This window comes from Strongylocentrotus purpuratus, unplaced genomic scaffold (genome assembly GCF_000002235.5).
Source record: "Strongylocentrotus purpuratus isolate Spur 01 unplaced genomic scaffold, Spur_5.0 spur5_scaffold_21, whole genome shotgun sequence".
NCBI classification, from domain to species: domain Eukaryota; kingdom Metazoa; phylum Echinodermata; class Echinoidea; order Camarodonta; family Strongylocentrotidae; genus Strongylocentrotus; species Strongylocentrotus purpuratus.
In genome coordinates this window covers 20784608-20808911 of record NW_022145607.1, presented here as the reverse complement: position 1 = coordinate 20808911, position 24304 = coordinate 20784608, and the positions used below count along the sequence as shown (strand labels likewise).

Genomic DNA, 24304 nt, shown 5'->3' with positions numbered 1-24304 from the left:
TAATGCAGGTCAGTGGATGTGTACTACTGTGCTTGGACGTCACAATTTCAATCAAAAGGGCAGCTCCAAAGAAACTCAAGACTTTGGAGAGATCGTTCTGTATAATCTTTAAATAATCAAATAGGAGTAATTTCAGGATATTTTTAACTGGCTCACAATTTTTTTATAAGGCTATCGGTTATTCTAAGTATGTTAGGTTTCATTTTCTTTTTATAGCCAAGGCATTTTTTATTTGATTTTTGGTTCACGAATGGATCTAAATCCAGACAGATTTTCTCTTTTTCTTTTTTCATCCAACGAAATGGTAATGATAAACTATATGCTGATTTATCCCTAGAATTCTAAACAAGGCTTAAAAGCACCAAACCCCTTAACATACATTATGTTTTACAGTTAACGTACTTAGAATTCCTGAGGGAAAGCTATAAAGATATTATTATTGTTTTGTTATGCCCTACACATACATGTACCTAGCACTAAGCATTCATTATCGATTTGAATCACAAGTCTCTTGATTTGAATTCAATATTTTATCATCCCTGCTCCAGCTGTACATCCAGTACACCCAAACTACCATGAACGATCCTGACCCCACCATCGCCCTCGCTGCACAACAAGCTTTCAGTTCAGAGGCCCTCGTCGCCCAGCTAGCCAGTATGGCCCCTAACCTTCCTTTCCTACTCAACCCACAACCGGGTAAGGATCGGTTTCACAAATGTATAAACCCTGGAAAAGCTTTATGCTTTTATGATTTAAAGCAGACCTGAAAATCATTTCCCCTAAAAAAAAAAAAGGGGGGGGGGGCATTTAAAAAAATACCAAGTTTGATTTTTTTTTTCAAGTATAGAAGTAGTGATTGTTGCAACTTATGTAATGAAAAGACAGTGTGCTTTTCAGGAATTTGTCTTAGCCTTGATTTTTGTGACTTATACCATGGCCAATACTCTGTATTTTCCTTGCCAAAAATTAAGGCATTTAATAAGGCACAACATAAACACTTCACAGCCCTAAGATAGCCGCAGAATCATTAATTATTCGATTATAAACCCCATAGCAAACACATGATACTGTGAGAGTGGTCAACAGTCCTTGAGTATTTTGTATTTGATTTCACCTTAATCTTATCAAAGCAAAGTTGTACTGTTGTTCGCCCTTGTTTTTCACTGCCCCCTCGGTAGACAATCTATCATTTACGAACTCCTGTTTTTCTGTGGCATGTCGCCATCACGTGAGACATGCATGCACGTTTTAATAAACATACTTAAAGAGAAGGTTGAGTTCTGGGAAGAGGTAAACCATAATTTGGGAGCATTATCATTGTTATGCAAGTGTGGAAGAACATCAGATAAAACATGTTCCCTGAAAAGCATGGCTCTTCAAATGCCTTCATATTCTAAATATGCATGTAACATCGTAAAAATCGGGGGGGGGGGGGGGGGGGGGGGGGGGGGGGGCTTTTTACGCCACGTGTTCGTGTAGTCCCATATACATCTTTCTGTGCAAGTGTTTGTAACTTTACCAAGACTTGGCCAAATTTCTTATCATTTTGATGATTCCAGAACCTTGCAGTACACATCAATACTTATAAGCTAGATGATCAACCTTTTCTGATCGATTCCACAACGTTTCTTTCACAATGCTATCGCATGACCAGAACTCGATTTCATCTTTAAAGACGCGCGTCTGCACATCATCCCAGCTATTCTGGTGTCGATCCGTTCCATCCACAGAAAGCTACCGCTGGAGGTGCAGATTAGTGGTTTTAGAGGTGTGCTGGCAGAAGAGGAAAAATACATTTCATTTGTCTACCTTCCTCAAACATGATAAACATGATAAGTACAGTTAACAACTAAATTATTTACCAGTTTTTGTAATTTTTTAAGTATGTGAAAAATTGATATGTCCCAATTTATGTTTCTTGGAAATATGAAATATTAAGCATACATTTAAACCTATTCAACAGAGGTCTTAATTCAACCAGTCCATCTTTCATTCTTGAGTTACAAAACAACAACAAAACAAAAACAAAAATCAAATTTACAAGGGGTATGGATAATTTAGTCGTTAACTGTACATGTAAACAAACTTCATGTCCTGTCTTTAAGTCCTCCCCAGACATGATGTATAAAAAGGATATTTGAATTAAATTTGTAAGGATATCTTTCACCTCTTGAATACTAAGCCAATGATAACTCGGGCGGGAATCTTGGTTACGGAGCACATATCAAAGAATCTTGATTCTATGGAAAAATTTTGTGATACAAAAAATGAAATCATATTCATTGGTTTGAAAGTGCACATACTTCAAAAATAACAAAAATTGGTAAGGGTATGAATAATTTAGTTGTTAACTTTACTTGTTTGCTTAAATTAAAGCTAAAGTCATAACTAGAAGACAATTTTGGAAGAAATTTCCAACCATTGTGGTCACCTATCTTGTTATCCATTATTTTGTTAACTGGCTTTTATCATGTATAATATGTCTAAGCCATTGCCAACGGGTACCAGGTGGTTCCTGTACTTAAGCCTATGGGAATGAGAGATTCACTACCCAACGGTCTTAAAACTATCCTTATACAATACGTCACCATCACCAAAGATTTACAGACCTGTATTTACCGTTTTAAGCAGTTCATGAACTTCTATGATCCTATTGTGTGTCTCAGGAGCATTACAAAGCTCAAAATGTTTTCCAATTTTTTACCGGAGTGGCCTCGAAAGAACGTCACTATTAAATACCCTTGGTTTTAATACTGTGTCTGGTCAAAGCTACCCTAAGGCTCTGGACGAACGGTGGTTCGTCTCAATAACACATTGCTGCACATGTAGCAATCATGTGCCTTGCGCATGCTTCCAAGAGCTGACCAAGTTACCTGCTATTTCAGAAGGGAAAGAAGAGATATCTAGAAATGAAAGGAGGGGGGGGGGGGGGGGGGTAGTGATTATAAGTACTTTTACAATTCATAAATTTTAGTTGACTTTGATTCATATGGTATCGAGATACGAAAGATACATGTAAGTAGGATTTTATCAAAAGTAGAAAAAATCAGTAGAAATTTATGGCTCTTTCTTGCTTGCTTTCTTTCTTTCTTTCTTTTTTTCATTCTGTCTTTCTTTCTTTCTTCTTTTCCTTCTCCCTTCCTTCCTTTTCTGTAATGTCTAGGTTTTTGTTTGCTATGTACAGTGTACTTGTAGAGATCAAAGTCTCAAGTGTGATTCCTCCATAATTTAACCACTTTTTAAATGAATTCAATTCACAAAACATGAATGATCTCAAGTGTTGAAATGTGCTTGCACATGTACCTGTACGTGTAATACATTGTACATTTACACGTTGCTGTAATGCTGATTTTCTTCGACTTTTCCTTAAGTCAAATTCTTATCAATTAGTAATTCGTAAAATGATGAATGGCGGGGTATCAGAGGGATGACAGCTACAAGAATCATCAAGAAAAGAATAATCACTGGCTCTTTTCATTCATTTAGTCGTTTGTATACCTCTGCAGGGAAAAGAAGGCTTCTGCGGTACATTATCAGATTACTGTGGCTTTCCCTGCTATAGGCTTTAATACTGCAAGTTACTTCGTGAAGAATCCTTCATGTATCATTAATCAAATCATTGCCTTGTTATTTGTTTTCATGGTAAACTACACGGACATAACATAGGTTGTTTTATTTAGGTGCATAATTCCAAAACCTCTGTAGCAGGACAGGAGATACTATGTGCTATACGAGATCAGAATATTATTAATTTATTATTGCATCTGTAAACGTCTTTAAGTCAAAACTGAAAACACTTCTTTTTTAACTGTACCGTAAATCTAAGCATATCAGGAGCTCTTGTAGCGCAGTAGAATATATACCTAATGTTGGATAGTTTCTGCGCGCTTATAAATGTACTATTATTATTATTATTATTTGAAAAGGTATGCAACTCAGTTCGTTGTTACCATCATTAGAACTTGTAAACGAAGCTATATCGAGTGATTTTATCCCCATAACTCTTGCAATGGCCCTTATGTCCCTCCTCAATTTCTGGTCAAAATGTAAAAAGAGACCCCTAGGAGTAAAATAAAAAGGGAGAGGGGGTGGAGGGGATTGCTTAAGATGCCATTTATATTACAGATACTGATACATGTTGACAGTCAACCTGTCTATAAAGGCCACCCAGTAAGTGCCCAAACAGTGTTTTTTCTACTAGAGTAACCAATACTGATGACCCTTAATGGACTCTTCAATGTACATTTACATGTTGCTGTGTATGTTATACATGTATGTATGTTTTATTCAGCACTTCTGAAGCCTATAACCCCGAGGTACAGCAGATACAAGGAGTATAGCCAAATTGGTGTAATATTCTACAATGTCGTTGTTCTTATAGAGAGCGGTCTACATGTAGTAGTCTTCATAACCAAATTGATTATAAATTTAGGTTTTGGGCCCGTACTATGACAGGTTTGAATGTACAATTATGCCTTGTTGCTTGTGTCACAGACTTGCCACATTAAACTCTAACCCATTCATGAAAATGGGGGGAGGGGGCAACGTGCATGCAGCGATACTTTCAAGAAGAGGTATTTTGCGCCGCAAGCTTTCATGACTTTCTCGCCTAGAGTGTTATGTATCTTTTGACTCCAAATTTGTAAAATTTTGACCAACATGTATGGCACAGTGTCAAAAATAGCCTCTCTGTGCAGTGCAAAAGTTAACATCTTCCCATGTTGTATACATTGCAGAATTGTCAATTTGTGAATATGTGAATACTTGATTAGCAATAATTAAACAGGCATTTGAGATAAAGATATGAAACTCTTGGGCTTATTCTTTATGAGATACTTATCTGTGTGCCAAGTTCAATACTTTTTTTACTCCATGGCTGAATTCCGATGGTTGGTTTTCTACCCCCCCCCCCCACCCCCTCCACGGCTGAGAGAGCACAAAATTAACCCCTGCCTTTTCAGGTTTAAAGGGGTTAAAGTCTAAAGATGATAATTGTGTGTTATGATATTTTTTCTTCCAGATATGCCATGTTGTGCCCAGTACAGTGTGGATGAGAGGTGGTATAGAGCTGAGATAACTGAGGTGGTCAGGAAAGATATTATCATGTGTCACATTAGGTTCATCGACTATGGTACGGTGGAATGGCTGTCATTGAACAGGTACGTCTACCTTTCTTGATTTATTTGTTTGTGTGTTTTGGTCTGTGTTGTCTTTAATTAGAGAGTATATTCTGTTTCGTTAATCTCTTATTTCCTCCCATTCCTCATACTGTATGTCAGGGATGCCAGTTTTCAGGCAATAGCCTAAATTCAGGCCCTGGCAAGTTATTTTCAGACCATAGTTAAGGCTTTTACATGTATGTGTACAAAATAGCTCATTCTAGGTGATTTTCAGGCCCTCTGATCAATTCTAACTGGCATACATGTACCTGACTTCTGTATCTTTCTCTTTGTCATCTCCGTTTATTTTCCTTCCCGTTCTCACATCTTTCACCTCTTTCTTAAATTTGTCGTTTTTATTTGCTCCCCCCCCCCCCTCGCCCTCTCTCCCTGACATTTTTCTCAGTCTCTCCTTTTTTCTGTCACCCTCTGTATGTTTGCCGCCTTCATATTTTTGCCTGTGATTATCATTTTCCTGCTCTTCACTTTTTGTTTTCCAATACTATGGGACCGAATGAGTTTGATGATTTTGTGATTTCGTCTCTTTTCAATTTTTTTAAAATCTTGCATTCGAGCTCACTTATATGAGGTCATCATGAGAACTTGTTTTTGTTTGGTGATATAAAAGCATCAGTCATTTGTGTCATCAATTTTGTAACCTGTAATCTTTTATTGTAATGCTCTTTTTGATCTTAGAAATGAGGACAGAATGCTCGAAAATAGATCAAATAAAATAAACTAAAGTATGATATTTGAGGCAATAGATTACCAGGGCATATATGTATGATTATCTTTTAATCTGTCCTGCTTATTCTGTCTTCTGGCATGTCCATTAACAGACATTAGGAGATGGATTTGGGCTAGTTTTACTTTATCTTTTCTGATGAAAAATGAATAATCCTCTTTATCCAGTATATGACTGACTATCCATGTATATAATACATGCACATGTACTTCCAAAAGTAGATTGGTCAACCTGCGCAAGAAATTAGCATTTAGATAGGAATGAAATTAGATGTGGCATTTTTGCTTTTCTCCTGAAAATATGATTTGTTGACCTGTGTGTTTTCAAAATCTCAAAATAACTATATAAACTAATGCTAAGAAAAGTCGGGGTAAACAGTATGAGGATTTATAATTTGCCAAACTATACTTTTTCTTCTTTCAGTGAAATCTTCAACACTGAAAAGGTCATCAAATGAGTGTAATCAAGAGTAAATATATATAATTTTTTTTTTTTTTTTTTTTTTTTTTTTTTTTTTTTTAGAAAAACAATCTTTGGGGAAAGATTAAAGTTTTCTCTCATGCAATATTCATTCAAATTTGGTAATCTCTCAGGAAAAAATTTGAACCATGAAGGAAATTCTTGTAGAGTTTTTCTGCCGCCTTAGAACTCATGTAATATTATTTAATATATAAAAGATGCTTTGGAATTGAAAAAAAGGAGGCATTTTAAGATCGTTTAGTCGTAACATTTCAGATTTCTGCAGCCCTGCTTTTCTTTCAACTATTCGTTTTGAATGTAGAATGTTTCTGTAAATTGGAGTACATTGCATGCACCTCCTTCCTCTAATCATTTATAGATCAATTGGTTTATCCCATTTGATTAAAGCTAATCTTGAGCTCTGGTATGGGAATCATATGTCGAGAGAACATAGTTATAATTCATTCTGGATTGTTTATCCTGCAGTAGATTGATTGTTTAAAACAGTAAAACAAAAACAAACTCACAAAAACTTGCTGGAATCATCTTCAATAAAAACCGCTTCCTTATTTGTCTATGCTCATTAATCAGCCCCTATGCATTTTCTACCAAAATCGTTTGGAAGATGTCATTTATTTGTAATCCTGAACATTCAGGTAATATTTTTTAACATAATAAGATCATGCTTGTACTTACCTGTAGCATGACTCAGAGAGCTTAAAGTAAATAGATATCAGAAATATCAGAGGAAATACTTGAAGGAAATGGATCAAAAGAAACATTGTAGAAGAAAGAGGGGAGAGAAAGGGAAATAAAGTGAGAGAGAGAGAGAGATGGACAGAGAGATGCATGTAGATAAACAAAGAAGGAAAGAGAGACGGAGGTGGCGAAGGGGGAGAGAGAGAGAAATTGGGAGGGACAGAGGTAAAGAGAGGGGGAGATACAGACAAGTCCAGATTATAAACTGAGAGAGAAAGAGGAGATATATATACCAGGGGGAGACAGAGACAGACATGGAGAGAGAAAAGAGAGAGAAAGAGGAGATATATATACCAGGGGGACAGACAGACAAGGAGAGAGAAAAGAGAGAGAAAGAGGAGATATATATACCATGGGGAGAGACAGACAAGGAGAGAGAAAAGAGAGAGAAAGAGGAGATATATATACCAGGGGGAGAGACAGACAAGGAGAGAGAAAGAGAGAGAAAGAGGAGATATATATACCAGGGGGAGAGACAGACAAGGAGAGAGAAAAGAGAGAGAAAGAGGAGATATATATATATACCAGGGGGAGAGACAGACAAGGAGAGAGAAAAGAGAGAGAAAAGAGAGAGAGAGAGAGAGAGAGAGAGAGAGAGAGAGAGAGTTTGTGGTTGTCTTTGATTAAACTTGAGGCACTGTATAAATCATTTCCTGTTCTTTTCAAAGCTCTTGATATTTCTAAAGATTTCTCTTTGATTAGTTGAAATCCAACTGCTCCTCTGTGGTTTATCCTTGGCTACTTATTACTTCAGGGACTTCCCCCAAAGCAATGTTTTTTGTTATCTGAGAGAACATCAACTAACCTCTCAAATGTTATTTGAGGTAACTTTCCCATCAGATGGTTAAATTCTTGGTTCACTTTACATGTTCATTGTATAATTGCATTGATTTTTTTTTTTAAATTGCAGTGAGGGTTTTTTTTAATTGTCATAAGTTAGGTCTTTTCACCTTAGTTTCCTTTCTGTTATGAAATGCTGTTGAAGTTTTTGTTCTTAAAAAAAAAAGAAAATTAATTACCATAAGAAAAATAGTACATTATTTTTTTCTCCTACAGAACTAGAATGAATTGCTGAATTTTCTCAAATGGGTGTCATACTGAACAAATCAAAGAGTGCAAAAAGAGTTTTCATAAATGCCAGTACAAATTTGTTCTGGGTTTAGTGGTAATTTTTTCGCCCAAAATAAAACTGCCCTAATTGAAGAAAAAATGGATAAAATGGTAATTCTTTCCATTCCTCCTTGTTTCTATCCTATTGATAGGCCTATCACATTCCCTTGTAGTATTACACTTTCTCTAAAATCCACTCTGTCCACCTAGTATTTTGTCTTTTCTAATGGCAGCCTTAATTCTTGTCTCCTTATTTTCCTATCATTTAAAAAACAATCGCAACTTCCAACTTCTTATTTAAGTGAATTTCCCCATGCACCCCCATTGAAAAATGGTTAGAAACAGTCACTAATTTAAAATCAGATCTTCCAAGCATGTAGGGCTGATTTGAAGACATCATTAAGAAAAAATTGGCCCAGCTAGCTGTGACCCAAGAGTTTTTCAGCGCGCTGCGACCAGAGTGTTGGGTAGTAGTCAAAGAGAGTCATTAATCAGCAATAGTGATCGGAGAGAAGAGATTTATAACTACATGTACTCTGGAGACAGATCATTACACATCTTACTGAAGTTCATCATGGAAGGGAATTTCCCTTACCAACAAAAATATGACTTGTAACAGCGAATTTGAAAATAGAAAAGTAAAAGGAAATCTTAATCCACCTTTGCAGAAAAGATCACCAGTGATTTCTTATGCCAACCAAGGAATTCACATTCTTCAAGCTAGGATTTCCTGTTTACTTTCGATTCCTCCTGAGAAAATGTCGTTTCGACTGTTAAAAGTTTCAGTTTTAGGTCAGGAGGCATGTTTTTTTTTCATCTTCTGCAGAAGACTTGAAGACATTTCCTTGGGTTGTATTTCACTATGTTTTTCTCATGTTGTTTAATCATTGAACTTGAATGTTTGAAGTTTGAAATCGCATATTTTCAAAAGTTGATGATTATGGGATTGTGTCAGGAAGTTGGATGTGATTTACTTTCAGGGAATGTTTTTATTTGCGCTCTTCTAGTGATGCATGGAAATGAACTCCTTTTGTGCCTTGGGCAATTATCCTGCACAAGAATGTCTTTGGTGTACTCTAAATCTTGATGTCCAAAGGCTTCTTCACATAGGACTATGTAAACCTTTTTTTTAAGGAGTCTTTGTATTTCATACTTAGCTTCACATTCTGTAATTTTGTATGTGCTATGGAACTCTTTGTTTTCAGCACTCCTAAACGATCGATATTATTACTATTAATCACAACATGCAGGACCTCTGGGCTCATTTTCATGAAACTTGTTATCATATATTAAAGATACAAAAACTATAATAAGCTACTGAAATCCTCACTTTTGATTAGCTGGCTATGAGCAGATTTGTCAAAGATCTGTGGCAGTTGTTATTTTAAAAAGAAAGTAGACTATGAAAGGGAACCCTGTTGTGCACAGCTACCACTTTTTTCCCCCACTTGCCATTCATTTCTATGGGAAAAAGAAAACTTGTGCTAAAATGCCACAGTTTCCCGCGCCGTGTGTGCACATGCCAAAATAGCTAGATTGTCATTTTCTGAAAATTGACACCGAAAATGATTTCAAGCTTCAGAGTTTGAATCTTGAACAGTCACTTCCTCTTCCATGTTTGTAAACCTTGTGATGTAGTCTGCATGAAGTATCTTAAAAAGAAACCTATCAAGTTCAATATTTCAATAACTGAAGGAAGGACATTTTACATCACACCAATCTTTCCTGTCATCTCCCCTCCTTTTCATCCCCCTTGATAAGACATACAATGTAGATGTTTAACTTTATCAAACAGTTAATGAGAAAGATGAAAGATGCTGGCATGAGCTAAAGAGGCACTGAACTAAGACTCGTAACCCGTTGGCTACTGAGGTCATACATTGTCATAGGGTTAATACATGGGCCAGCCGGTTCTAGGAAGCAATGGGTTCAGTTTAAAGACTTGTCATAAAATGAAATGATTATAACTATTATTTAGGGTTGTAATCAGTGTATTTTGTAAACAAAGCGTAGATGTTGATTAGAAGAGGGAAATTGATAACTTATTTACCTTATGCAATTTAGAATATAATGAAGTTCTGAAAACTCCCAGTCTTTCAGATGTAAAGCCTGAAACAGGTATCAGTGCCTGCAGTGCTTTAACCTCCTCGGGGCAATGAACTTGCAAGATCCTTGAATGCCTTTTCGCATCAAAAAATTTGATTAGACTGCCAAAGTCATAATTCGACTGATGCTTTACCTCTGCAATCTTGTGATCAATGGCAAACATTCTCAATTACTTTGTAATAACCTCTCGTGATGCTTATACTTTACCTCTTGGGAATTCTTGCCTTTTCTGTTGTGTGCCCTGCATCTGCGCATGATCGGTAGAAAAATGAAAGCTGTATATCATTCTCTTTCCAAGGTGCTGGTACATGTAATATGGAGTTCAGATGAAGTTCATTAAAAGAAACGCAAGTATCTGGCTTGTCATGTAGTATCCAAACACTGTGAAACACTGCAAGTATTACCTGTTAAATATAAAGACCAGTTAGGGTCATGCGATTGCATTGTGAAAGAAACATTGTGGAATTGATCAGAAAAGGTTGATCATCTAGCATATAAGTATTGGTGTGTACTGCAAGGTTCTGGAATCATCAAAATGAAAAGAAATTTGGCCCAGTCTTGGTAAAGTTACAAGCACTGTACACAGAAAGATGTATATGGGACTTCGGGACACATGCGCAATATCTATCAGGTCCAGATAGATATAATAATTTACCAAATATATCAATTAGTATTAGTCAAAACATATTCTTTCACATGATCGGTAATAAGAGCTTCCATTTCATTTTTTGAGAGGGGGGCATTTCCAAAACTGGTCTTTACCTTTAAAAAAGAAAAAGAAAAGATTGTGCTACATGTGCTTGTACTTCAGGAGAGAGAGAGAGTAAAAGAGAGGTTGTTTGACAGTCGTGTACCATTGACAATATCTGTGTACATAAATCTCACAATTAAAGATATTTATTGTTGATGGGAGGAGCTTTAGGCCTAGTGCTAGCTTTGGCAATAGCAATTTCATTAAAACCACCCTTCTCCCTTGCCTCGTAGTTAACAACCCCCTGCGCATGATTTTGATTTGCACAAGAGACTGGTTTTAGGAGAATACCTACATAAATTACTCTTTCCTCTCAGATAACCTCCTCATCTAAAGCATTCACAAAGATAGGAGTCGGCTCGATCAAGAGATTTATGTGCTCTTAAGTAATTGTAACATGGATTCATTTGTTACCTCTCATTTCCATAAATCGTTGGTTTCTTAAGAGTTGTTTCCCCATTGCAGTAAGTGCCCCATTTACCCTGTCTACTCTGCTGTAAACATTTTTTTAGGCTTGATTGCAAGATATATATTTCTGTGACGCTACGTGGACATAAATCTTGCAATTTGCGTCATAAATACGTGAAAGATTCATGTCTGTGCTGTGATGTCATCATTTTAAACATAGTCAGTTTTTTTGTCTGGTCTTGGAAATGTCCGGTCTTGGAAATGTATGTTTATTCTAAGTTCTATTTATCAGATTCTGTAAAATGTTCTTCGAGAACTTCATTGCTTTGATATCTTGTCACAAAAAGTTTCAGAACCTGAACTCGTTTTCCAATTTTAGTTTATCTTCCCTCTTTTTGCCCTCTCCCCTCCTCTCTCCCCTCTCTGTGCTTATATTTGTGTGTGCAGACCTAACATACTCATTAAAGCCACACTGTCCTACTTGTAGACACTTTCTCCCTCTATATAGAAATCTTCCCCAATCGGTGCCTGTTGGTCCCCCATGATACTCTTTTTGTCTTATGTTAATTGAGACCTGAGTTAATGAGATAGCCACCTGTCAGTAACCTCGCTGTGTGGTCTAATCCCTTCCGGCTGAACTAAGACAGCCGGCCTTTAAAGTTTTTTTGAACGACACGTTTTAGAAAGAAATATCTCCTTATAAGAAAGGTGGATCTAAAAACTTGATGATAATATCATTTATGGTTTCTTAATATACTGAATCTGGCCGCCCGTAGGCTGAATTTCATTCAGTTTACAAAATAAAAACAACTCAACTTGCACATCAATGTTGTAACAATTATCATACAATGTGAGAATATTAAACAATAAGCCAAACAGAAATCAAAATGAAAAACTGATGAGTATCTACAATTACCATTAATACAGTATCTACATGGCACTACAATAGGATAGAATGAAAAGTGGTTGAAAACAAGTTTAAAAGGGATACAAAAAAAAGGTCCTATACATGTCTATATTTAATTAAACATAACTAATCTTTCAAAGTTTTCTCTTGTTCTTGCAATATAATGTTTGTACAGCTGCACACAATAGAAAAAAAACAGCCTCTCATTATTGTGATAAACAACACTTTACTTTAATATAGGCGAAAGATTTTACGAGATCCAATATCTATGAGGCATTTCCTATAATTCCTAAAGTAATCAAGATAATGTTTTTAATGTAATTGTAGATCAATATTTCCCTCAAGAGGTTTCAAATCATTCAAATGATGCCCGATTGCATCCGATTGAAAATCTCTTTCTGTATCTTCTTTTATGTTCTCTTCTGTATTCTCCTCTTTCCCCTAAAGTTAGTTCCAGAATCTGAATGTATGCATTATTCTCTTTCGCTATCATCTCTTGTTTCTTCTTCTACCTTTTCCACCTTCCCAAAAAGTTTGTTACAAAAGCTGATTGTGATTCAATCTAATCTGACTTATTTTCTCCACTTTCACTACAGTTACAGTAGACATATAATGCTGATTTGTTTCTCCATCTTCTTTTGTTCTCTCTTCGTTTTTTCCATCTATTCCCTACAGTTATGTACAAGAGCTGATTGGTTTTCAATCAAAATGTAACTTAAGTTGAGTTAAGGCTGTTTTTATATCAGCTTTCACTTCTCTTTCATCTTATCCCCCCCCCCCCCCCCCCCCCCCCCCCACCGCCAGTTAATTTCAAAAGCTGTTTGGGGGTAGGAAATTAAATTAAAGTACTCTTTAAAGCTATTCAAATACAAGTTGTTTATCAGATGTTGAAAAGCCTACTTTAAATCCAGTGATTCGTCAGTTTTTCACGTGCAGAAGATCATAATTTGCTGACACCAGACTTGGTGGAAATACCATTAATGGGTTTACACATCATTATCCTACACTAACTAAATCCTTGAGTGACTCTTTAACCAATTCTTCCTAATACCTAAACTAAAACACACTTGCAACTCTTACCCAAACATCTTCGATGAAGTAAAGTTTGGAGCATTTGTTGCCACAGCAAATATTTGGTCACTCATGGAAAGAGGTACTTATTCTATGAAGCTCTTTGAATATTTGTTGTGCTTGCCTATTCCACGTGCATCTGCTTTACCTTATAACATTTGTTGCCATTTTAATAAATTTAGTGAATTTGTATGTGAAAGTTTCCCACGTTTATTTGCCGATAAACTGAGAGGATTCTTCCGAGATCATTTATGAAGGCTAGATTTCAGATCTGTGACTATGATTGATGGTTGATCATTATATGTTGTGAAGGTAATCTGTTAAACCTAATGAGAGTGCTTTTTAGAGATTGGAATTGAAGATGATAGGATGAGTTCAATAAATATATTTTGAAGAGATGTTTTAGAGGCAGGATAAACCTGTCAGATTTGTTTTCCTTTATTTTTATTTTCGTAGTGTGGGGTGGGGGGGGGGGGGGAGGCTTTCAGTGGAAGGAAACAAATATTTCATTTATTAGTTAATTAGTTAATTAGTTAATTAGTTAGTTTATTAGTAAAAGTTAAAGCCTTTCTGGCTCTGAACAGACATTATCATCTGTTGAGAGTCAGAAGGATATTATACCTGTACCTTATTAACATTTGTGCAGGATTAAAGCCCTTATACTGATACTACTGCCCCTTAACACCACCACTAATAATAATAATACTTTTGTCAATCCCAAGAAGCCTTATCAGCATCAAAGCTGTTCTTCCTGAGTGCCACACAATTATTGATAGCCCAGCATTACCAGGTACCCAGTTACACCTGGGTAGAGAGTAGCATAATATGGATAAATGTCTCGCCAATGGACATTAGTGGCACAGCTGGGGTTCAAACCCTTAGCCCTTTGAAGAAGAGTTAACTGAATGAACCACTATACCACAACACCTCCTTCTTGCTCATAGATGTACATGTAGAAGACAATATCATCAGATTAGAGGAAAGCAAGGTGTACTTTAGGAAGCCTCACTTTCCATCATCGGCTAAACCAAGAGGACAGCTCGTGATTGGTTTATTAAGAATCGCTTATTTGAAGAGCTCGGAGGTTTTTAACGGGGCTCTGCCCCCCATCTGTCCTTTCAGCGTGATAGATAATCCTTGTTACCCTCTGACAAACGCTGTTGAACCATCCATCGATATCCTCAGCCTGAACACATCGGTCTGCGGTGCCGAAGCGATAGTTGGTGTCAGATCGGAATGAAGATGCATGGTGGTTTGAGAAGGATTTGTTTGCATAGGAATCTTTTACCCCATACTGTTGATGTAAACAATTAGCTGTGTTTGTTCGATGAGTGACTTTTAGTCGATCATTCTACATGTAGCTGTATGTTTTCGTTATGGATTTTGTTTCCAGTTTTCGGTGTAGTTGTAGCTCTGTTTCTATGACTATATCTATGTTGAGTGATAAGAATAAAATCCAGCGCTTGGGGGCTGCAGAACTTTCAATTTTGTTTGTGGCCCACTTTTGCAAAGTGTATCAATTGATATGAAACTCTTGGTCTATTTTTCTCTTTCTTTCACATGTCTTTCTTTTTTCTCTTACTTAATATTTGTGTCCTCTATTTTTACATTGTACATGTCTGTCTTTTTCTACTCTCTCTCTCTCTCTCTCTCTCTCTCTCTCTCTTACTTTCTTTCTTTCTCCTTTCTCTCTATTTTCAATCCTTTCTCTCTATTTTCAATCCTTCTCCCTCTGCCTCTTTTCTCACTGTGTATCTTTTTATGCCTAAATTCCCCTTCCTCATTCTCTCTCTCTCTCTCTTCCTCTCTTCTCTTCCTTTTTTTCTCATCATACTTTATGCTCCCCTACGTATTTTCCAAGGACATGTTATGTAAACAAAGAGCATATTCTCTTTCTTCCAATTCTCTTTCCCATTGTACTTTACTCTTACCCCCACTCTTTATGACTTCAGTAAATGGCAGCATTTATTTCTTCTCCTCCTTTTTACTTTTTATTGAACTGTATTCATTATTTTCTCTCATCCCAATGGTAGGCCTACCCATCCATATCTCTTTGTGTTTCTCTCAATCTCTTTCTCATCCTATTTTCCCCTCCCCATCTCATTTAAATACATGCAAATTAGTGTGTATTTTATTTCTACTCCATCTCGATACCACCTTTTAACTCACCGGACTCCATTCATCATGTTCCCACTTCCTCCCCTCTCATCCCATTCAGCACTCTGCATCCTCCTCCTCCATCTTGTTTACTGCCCATAAGGACATGAAGATAAAGCATCTTCCTAATTGACCCCATGCCCAGTGTTTACCCAGAGATGCATTATTTCTCATCAAATGAATAAGTTCCACCCTGAAAATTTGGAAGCCGGAGGATGGGAGGATGCGGTCCCGACAGCTTGTGTCAATGGAGATGTTTGCTGGGAATTGTCAGTGAATTGAGTGGGTTGTATCATGAAAAATGACCCCATATACATCAAGTCGGAGTGATTGTTCTCTAACCCCCCCCCCCCCCCCCTTGGTGTGTCTTTTTCTTAGTAATGTTTTTACATATCTTCTTCTTTTGTTCTTTTGTTCTTCTTCTTCGTCTTCTTCTTATTACCCCCCCCCCCCTCTTTATGTGTCTTTTTCTTAGTGATATTACGTGTCTTCTTCTTTTTTCTTTTTCTTCATCTTCCTCCCCCTCTTTTTCTTCTTCTCCCTCTTCTTCTTCTTTGTCTTCTTTTCTTCCCTTTCTTGTTTCTTCTACTTATCAATGTCAATGTGATTGGATTAGCATGTGTGCACCTGTAAAAAGAGTGACTGGCTGGAATGCTCCCCAAGGGAGTGGACAGTGTGAACTTGAGCTTTTTGAAGTCCAACTAAAAGTTGATTTTAGTCTTTGTGAAACACTCCCCTGATATGGATAAATTCCAGAGGGAAGAAAAAATAAGCATACTTTCAATTCCAAAGGTCCTAGGATACCTTTCAGTAGACATTGTTAAAAAGAAGTTTGAGTTTTCGGAAAGGTGAAATATATTTTTTGAGCTATCTTAGTCGTTTTTTGTTAGTGTTGCAGAATATCAGTGGAAAAAATATGTCTCTTGAAAAGGATTGATCTGTAATGCCACATGTTTGTGTATTACTATATAGTACATATGTATGTACAGTTCATGTGACTTTCAAGAAGACAATCAATTTTGTATAATTTTGATGATTCAAAGCTTCACAGTATACACCAATACGTAATGCTAGATGACCAACCTTTTCTAAATCACTTCCACACAGAACTCAACTTTAGCAATTGGTGTTGTCTCACTAATATCCAATCCTCCTAACCTTCCTTATACCCAACCCCAAGCTCTACCTATCATCTCTTAGCATGAATGACTAACAGTTCCTTTAATACCAAGCTCTATCTTTCCTTCTCATTTTGTTTCAGCATTCGGCAGCTCCCTGTGCATTTCCTGGAGCTGCCTCTGCAGTGCCGCCTGTGCCGTCTTACCGGTATCCAAGCCCCTGCAGACCTACCACCTAACACACCACTGCAGGCAGGTACCCAGTGGCCAGCAGCTGCCATTAAGAGAGTTGTGGAGATGGTGTCCAACAAAGTTCTGGTCGCAGCTGTAGAGGTGAGATTTCAGTGTAAAAATAATGTTTTTCAATTTTATGTGTTATGCCATTGCCCAACTAAGGTGGTATAACGGCATTATTTTCTTAACGGTTAACTCCTTTTTTTCCCCTCGTTTCCCTTTTTTTTTTCCCTCTTTTTTTTTTTCTTTTTTTTTCTGTTTTTTTCTTTTTTAAATTGTCATGATTTATTCATTATTATTACTATCATTAATATTTGTTTTGTGTTATGTTGTTGAGGGGAGGGGCATGTTGCAATATCTAACAAACATCTTGAACATCATTCAAACTATGTTACACCTTAAGAAGACCATCTTATTAGATTTTGAGTCAAAGGTCAAAGATCATATAGAGGTCAATTTTTATCAAATTCCAGATTTTTAACCTCATTATCGTGATATATCAAGAACCATTTGAACCATGTATTTCGAACTTGGTAAAAGTATACATAACTTAATAGTGAGACAAGCTGATTAGATCTTGGTGTAAGAGGTCAAAGGTCGCAGAGGTCTATTCCATAAAATTTTGGGTTTCAGTCTCATCGTAATATCTCAAGAATCATTGGAGGTACATTGTATGACGTCCAACTTTATCCCTGTATGCACCACTCCTGAGACTCATAAACGTGTCTATGTGTCTGTTATCTGTAAATATGAAAACACGCATACATTCATCATCAGTAGATATGAACACAAACATATACATTCATCATCAGTAGATATGAACACACAAATATACATTTATCATCAGTAGATATGAACACCCAAATACATTCATCATCAGTAGATATGAACACACATTATGGATTCACCATCTGTAGATATGAACACACATTATGCATTCATCATCTGTAGATATGAACACACACATACATTCCTGTTCAGTACATATGTATACTAGTAGGAGACCAGCCTGTAGGTCCCGTGACCAATCTCGGGGAACAAAGGTTTGAAAGTGTTTTTGTGTTCCTTGATGAATACCGAACAATTTTGACTTGGGCTGCCCCCTCGAAAATCCCAGGCATTTTCGTGAGGGGTCAACAAAGGTCATACAGGGTAGAAATTCAAATATACTCCAATCGTGTCGATATGCATATCAAACTACTCGTCTGGTCATGAGGATTGAAAAAATGTATAGTTTGCTATACCTCCGACCTTAAATGAGGGCGCTATGGTAAAAAACGTTGAAAGGTCAACACACTTTTGACTGGTGGTCAAATTCACCAACACAGTGAACCTTATCAAATTTCATATCAAACTACTCGTCTGGTCATGAGGATTGAAAAAATGTATAGTTTGTTATACCTCTGACCTTAAGTGAGGGCGTTATGGTCAAAAAGGTCAATGCACTTTAGACTGGTGGTCAAATTCACCAACACAATTAACATTGTCCGATTCTAATGATTTTAGTGTCTAATAATATGTTTTCTGACATAACAAATTCAACTTAGCAACTTTTAAAACCAAAAGTGGTTGCCATAACCTTGAAATTTCCCTCAAACCCATGGATAAGAAGTTATATATGTTTGTCACCGAAACGGCAGCCATTTTGAATGTACATGGTCAAGGTAAGTACTTTTAATTTTGAAAGTTGTATAGTTGAATTTGCCGTGTCAGAAAACATATTATAAGACACTAAAATCATTAGAATCGGACAATGTTAACTGTGTTGGTAAATTTGACCACCAGTCTAGAGTGCATTGACCTTTTTTACCATAGCGCCCTAATTTAAGGTCGGAGGTATAACAAACTATACATTTTTGGAATCCTCATGACCAGACGAGTAATTTGGTATGAAATTTGATAAGGTTCACTGTGTTGGTGAATTTGACCACCAGTCAAAATTGTGTTGACCTTTCAACGTTTTTGACCATAGCGCCCTCATTTAAGGTCGGAGGTATAGCAAACTATACATTTTTTGAATCCTCATGACCAGACGAGTAGTTTGATATGCATATCGACACGATTGGAGTATATTTGAATTTCTACCCTGTATGACCTTTGTTGACCCCTCACGAAAATGCCTGGGATTTTCGAGGGGGCAGCCCAAGTCAAAATTGTTCGGTATTCATCAAGGAACACAAAAACACTTTCAAACCTTTGTTCCCCGAGATTGGTCACGGGACCTACAGGCTGGTCTCCTACTATACAAATATACATTCATCATCAGTAGATACATGTATGAACACACACATACATTGATCATCTGTAGATATGAACACACATATGCATGCATTCATCATCAGTAGATATGAACACACATATGCATTCATCATCAGTATATATGAATACACTCATTTGCACATGCATATGACATCTGTATATATAATGAAATGATGATTGCATTTTTCATCATTTTGTAGATATGTCATTATAACTTTTTTTCTTTGGTAGATATGAACAATCATATTTGTATCCGTAAATATGAACACATGACTATCTGTAACTGTGAATGTGAAAACATGATTGCATTTTTGTTAGCATTACATACATGTATGAACTTCAGGTGATCAGTAGACATAAACACATGTTCATCATTCAGTAGATATATCTTTTAAACGTCTTTAATACTCTTTGTGAATGCCCAAGTGGTTTAGATTCGCAACAACTTTATTTACACAACACTATACTTTCTGCAAGTTGAGAAAATTTGTTGCTGTGAAAAGTTGTCCTAAACTTGTTGCAAAAGATTCATGTTGGAAAACTTCTTGTTTCATTTATTTATAAGATGATATTAAGATGAGGTCAAAATATTTCATGTTTAGAAGTACATACATCAAATACATGTACTCCATTGTAAAACCCTTTTATATGTGAGAATTTTTCCATTACTTTCTCTAAAAGAAAATCCCTGAGATACAAGTCTGGAGGCATTTCCTTTACAATTACATGGAGGGGACCCATAATATGCGGGGATGAAATAAAAAGGTTTTATGGAAAACCATGTCACTTGTCATCCACCATGCTTTCTTAAAGAAAGAGTTGGGTTTGGGTCAAAGATATAAAATGATTTGCAAGAATTCTCATACATTGTATGACATGTCAGTTTATGAGAATATCATAGAGCAGAAATGTCTCCTGAAAAACGATCTCAAAATTGCCTGATTATTCAAAATGTAACAAGAAGCTGAAAGTTTGGTCCAAACATTTGTGTGTAGTCCCATATATTCATGCCTGTTTGCAATGCATGTGATCTCTAGCAAGACCAAGTCAATTTCTTTGCTTTGTGACCATTCCTAAACTTTCCCAGTAGGCCACTTTCATAATGAAACCAAATTCAATGCATAAATCTTTGTTGAGTGCCATGTAACAAATCGTTTCATTCACCTGTTACGAATAGGATGGGAATTGCATACATAACGTTTTGTTAGGTAGGGCAAGCCATAGTGTTTGTCCTACCTAGCAGCAATTTACATTATGACTAAATTGCAATTTAAATATTCGTAACAGGTGAATGAAATTATTTGTAACAGCGCACTTAACAAAGATTTATGCATTGAATTTCGATTTCATTACGAAAATGGTCCATTGCTTCCAGGCAGTTCCCTTCACGATGTAATTGCATGGCCAGGACTCGACTTTATCTTTTAAGATTCCTCTTCGGAGAAATGACAGATAGATGGGGGCAGCATTTCTTAAGGTGTCGTCTGGACAATTTGCTGATTTGATGGTTATAGAAAGTCTGATGTCTCAGAGTCGGCCTGGGTTACTTACAAAGAGGAAAATCAAACTTAATTATTCATGAAAATCTCGGTATAAAGCAAGCCCTCTGGCCTTAATGTTAATAGGTCATCTATATTCCAGAGGCAACTGATATATCTTGTTATATTCCGAAGGAGCAACGCTCTTTAGTTCCCCTTTCTGAAAACAAAGTACTGTTGTCTGCCGAGACCCAGAAGGAAATTATTCAATATACTCCAATATACACCCTTCTAGGTCCCGACAAACAACACTATGTGTATGTCTACTTTGCTTTAGGAAGCTGTTTGTCATATTTAAAACTGTTTTTAAAACTATATGCATCTTTCATTAAATCAGCAAGTTGATGAAAGATATACATATTTTGTTCGGCAAAGTATATTGGTAAATTGGTGTTTGAAATGAAATATGTTGCTTCAAAACACTGTTTGAAGGAACAGTTCATCAGACTAAATCTCAGACGGAGCGAAGGTTTGCCTGAAATATAATGATAAAACTCTAAGATTACACTGTAGAGGATTTGTTTAGCTTTTAAATGTATATCTAGGGATAAAATGAAATTGACTTACTACAAAAGAGAATTCATCTTACAATTTACATGTGTATGCACATTATTTCTTTTACCTTAAATAGAGGAGTTTGGTAACATAATGAGTGTTTAAATGTGGGGATTTTTAAGAGCTGAGCACATAATCAAGAATAATCTTATTGGAAAAAGAAGCTTTGATACTGCTTGAGTCATCTAATCATTGCTTATTAGCTGTAAAATGTATTATATGAAAAGAAGGGAAAAAAGAATATATTTCATATTATCCATTGGGGGTTTTTCTCCTTTTTTCTAGCTGACAATTTTGCTCTCGTACTGATTTTTTACCCTAAAGTATTTATCTATTAATTCTTTTTTTAATTCATTTTCATTTGTGAATTTATTTATTTATTTTAGTTTTATATATTCATTCACTCATTAAATCAATCAATTCATTCATTTAGTTATTTTACTTCACCAAATACATAGAAAGTTATGTGTAATTTGTAGGCAATTTTTCTGCGATGTAATTCTAGGTGGGTTTGCATGAATCGAGCTTACCGGTGCAGTCGCCATCCACGTTTAGCACTGGCCAGTGCACTTTTACATAGTACATACAGTACCTCCTCAGTATGCATTCAAGAGGAGAGATTTGAAACCACTTTAAGACTCTTAAAGATTTCCACATTTCATACCTTTTATACCTTAAAGCCTTCCCGACATCGCCCGGTAATCTGGCCATTTGTCATGTCGCCAAAACTTCACGATTGCTCGGAGAAAGCTTGTAAGCAGATTATGCGTTGCAAATCAGGAAACTCCTTTTCCTGACGGCGGCTCTTTCCTCTTTTATGTATAACCAAGATCATCATTAATGCATCTGATAATATTCCCTCCGATGCTCGTGGGTGGAATCACGGCCAGACGTAGAGGAAATGCACTGTAGTAATGGAAATCGACTGTAAATGTATGAAATTATGATGGTGCTTGTAGTAGTATTACCACTTTTTTGGGGTGAAGGACAATAGTGCAACAATGCAAGTGCAGGGTCTTGTAGAAATGTCCTTGGCGGGTGTTTTAAACCCTTGATTGGTGATGCAAAGGTTGTTGGTTCGAGCCGGCCCAGCGTTCCTCAGGGGTAGAAGTGTTAAATTTATACTAGGGCAAATACAATGTTCAACAGTAGATGGCGACCATCCTCCCAAACTGCAGGTCAGCTCATGTTTCGATACGATACTTGGGAAGATAACAAGACAAGGTTTCTTTCTTCTTCCATAGAATAATAAATTTTTGTTTGAGATCTATGTAGGCACCATCATAATCTTTTGCTTGTATTTTATTGGCTCAGAAACTATAATTTCTATCGGACTTTCCAGTTCTCAACCAAATGCCTTTGCCAAATATTCCCATGGCCGGTGCTGCCCTCTATGGCCAAATACCGTAGATGTGGTAGCGAAAATTGTATTTAGTTAGGAGTCCATGAACAGTGTAACTTAAACCATTCTGGTTTTATGTATATGTAGCTGTGGTTTACACATTCTGTCATCTATCAGATTTATTTTACTAAAATATTCAGTCCGCATGTGAATTATTCCATAGGGGATGGCACCTGAATTTTTTTTTTTTTTTATACTTTGTTTTGTTTTGTGCCAGATGAGGGGGGAGGGTAGGCAAAAAATATAATGTTTGTGTCATTAATATCTTGAGAGAAAAAGAGCCTGCATGACATTTCCAACACTACAGAATTTGTTGAAGTACGTCCACCTATTTTAAGCCACTACACAAAATCCATCATTTGTTATACACTGACCTTTTATCTCCAAGATTACAATACATTAGACCATGGTAATACCACCAAAAATACATGCATTTGCTAAGGGCTATCTTCATTTTAATCCATTACAAAAATATGACAGAAGGGGAGAGTTACATTAACACGTCAAAACATGTATATGAAAGTCATGAGTCGCTGCTCTACCTATAAAAGCTGCTCTTCTTTTCTACCTTGCATGCTCATTACATACAGTTTCAATAAAGTTTGAACAATTCTTTGAATACAGGATCGATAATGTAAATTTTAATGTAAATGCATGGAAAAGCAAATCACTTGAAAATAGTGAAAAATCACTGTAATTACTGTCCAAAAATAAAATACACACACAATCAAGAACGGCACACACAGAGCTGCTGCAAGAAATAGACCGGAAGAAGCGACTTGGCCACCAAAAATATCCCCAGAGTGCATATGAAATGGGGCTTGGTGACAGCAAAACTTTGAGGTGCTGTATGCGGACAGGAAATAGAGGGGGCTAGTTTTGTTATGAAACAAAGTGGTTGAAATGCAATTAACTGGTTGTCGATTTTCTCTCAAAGGAAGAGAGATTTTGAGAAAAAAGTGCGGAAGTGGGTACAAAAAAAAAACGGGGGGGGGGGGGGTGTTTCACAAAGATCCTAAGTCGAACTTAACTCTAAGTTGGACTTAAAAATTATGGAGAGCTATCTGTAGCCTTACAATAAAATATATTCAAAAGTGAAAATTCAGGTATTTTAGACTTTTCCGTTGGTGTTTAATAGTGAGATGGATGGAAAAGAAAAGGGAAAGGAAAGAGGCAAGATATATCCACTATTCAGCCTCAAATACAATGAATTGATTGCTTATTTTCTCTGGGAGGTTGAATACAGCAGGGAAATCCGATGTCATTAGCTGTGCTTCTCACCACCAGACAGCTCTTTACTAATATGATATCATCTTTCACCGTCGGTCGATGCTCGCCACTTATGCAAGTCGTTATTTGAACAGTGACGTAAAAACGTCGACCAGAAAAAACATATCCTACCGATACTGGAATTGAAGTTTAATGTTCTGATGAAGATAGACATATAAGTTGCGCTTTGAAGCTGTTTAAATACCACAAATGCTTTGCGCCATGAATAAAGTAAATACAATAATGCTTGTAACATCATAAGGGCAAATCTTTTATAAGCATTAATTTAAGGCACAA

At 36.4% G+C, this 24304-nt stretch overlaps 1 protein-coding gene across 1 annotated transcript in view; it reads left to right on the top strand.

Annotated features, from left to right (window-relative positions):
- LOC100893107 (RING finger protein 17) overlaps nt 1-24304 on the top strand; it is a 106784-nt gene that overhangs the window by 71495 nt on the left and 10985 nt on the right. Inside the window, exons 33-35 of the mRNA XM_030994230.1 lie at nt 549-696; nt 5021-5159; nt 16894-17083. Coding sequence (XP_030850090.1) covers nt 549-696; nt 5021-5159; nt 16894-17083 — 477 coding nt within the window. The remainder of the gene's footprint in view (nt 1-548; nt 697-5020; nt 5160-16893; nt 17084-24304) is intronic.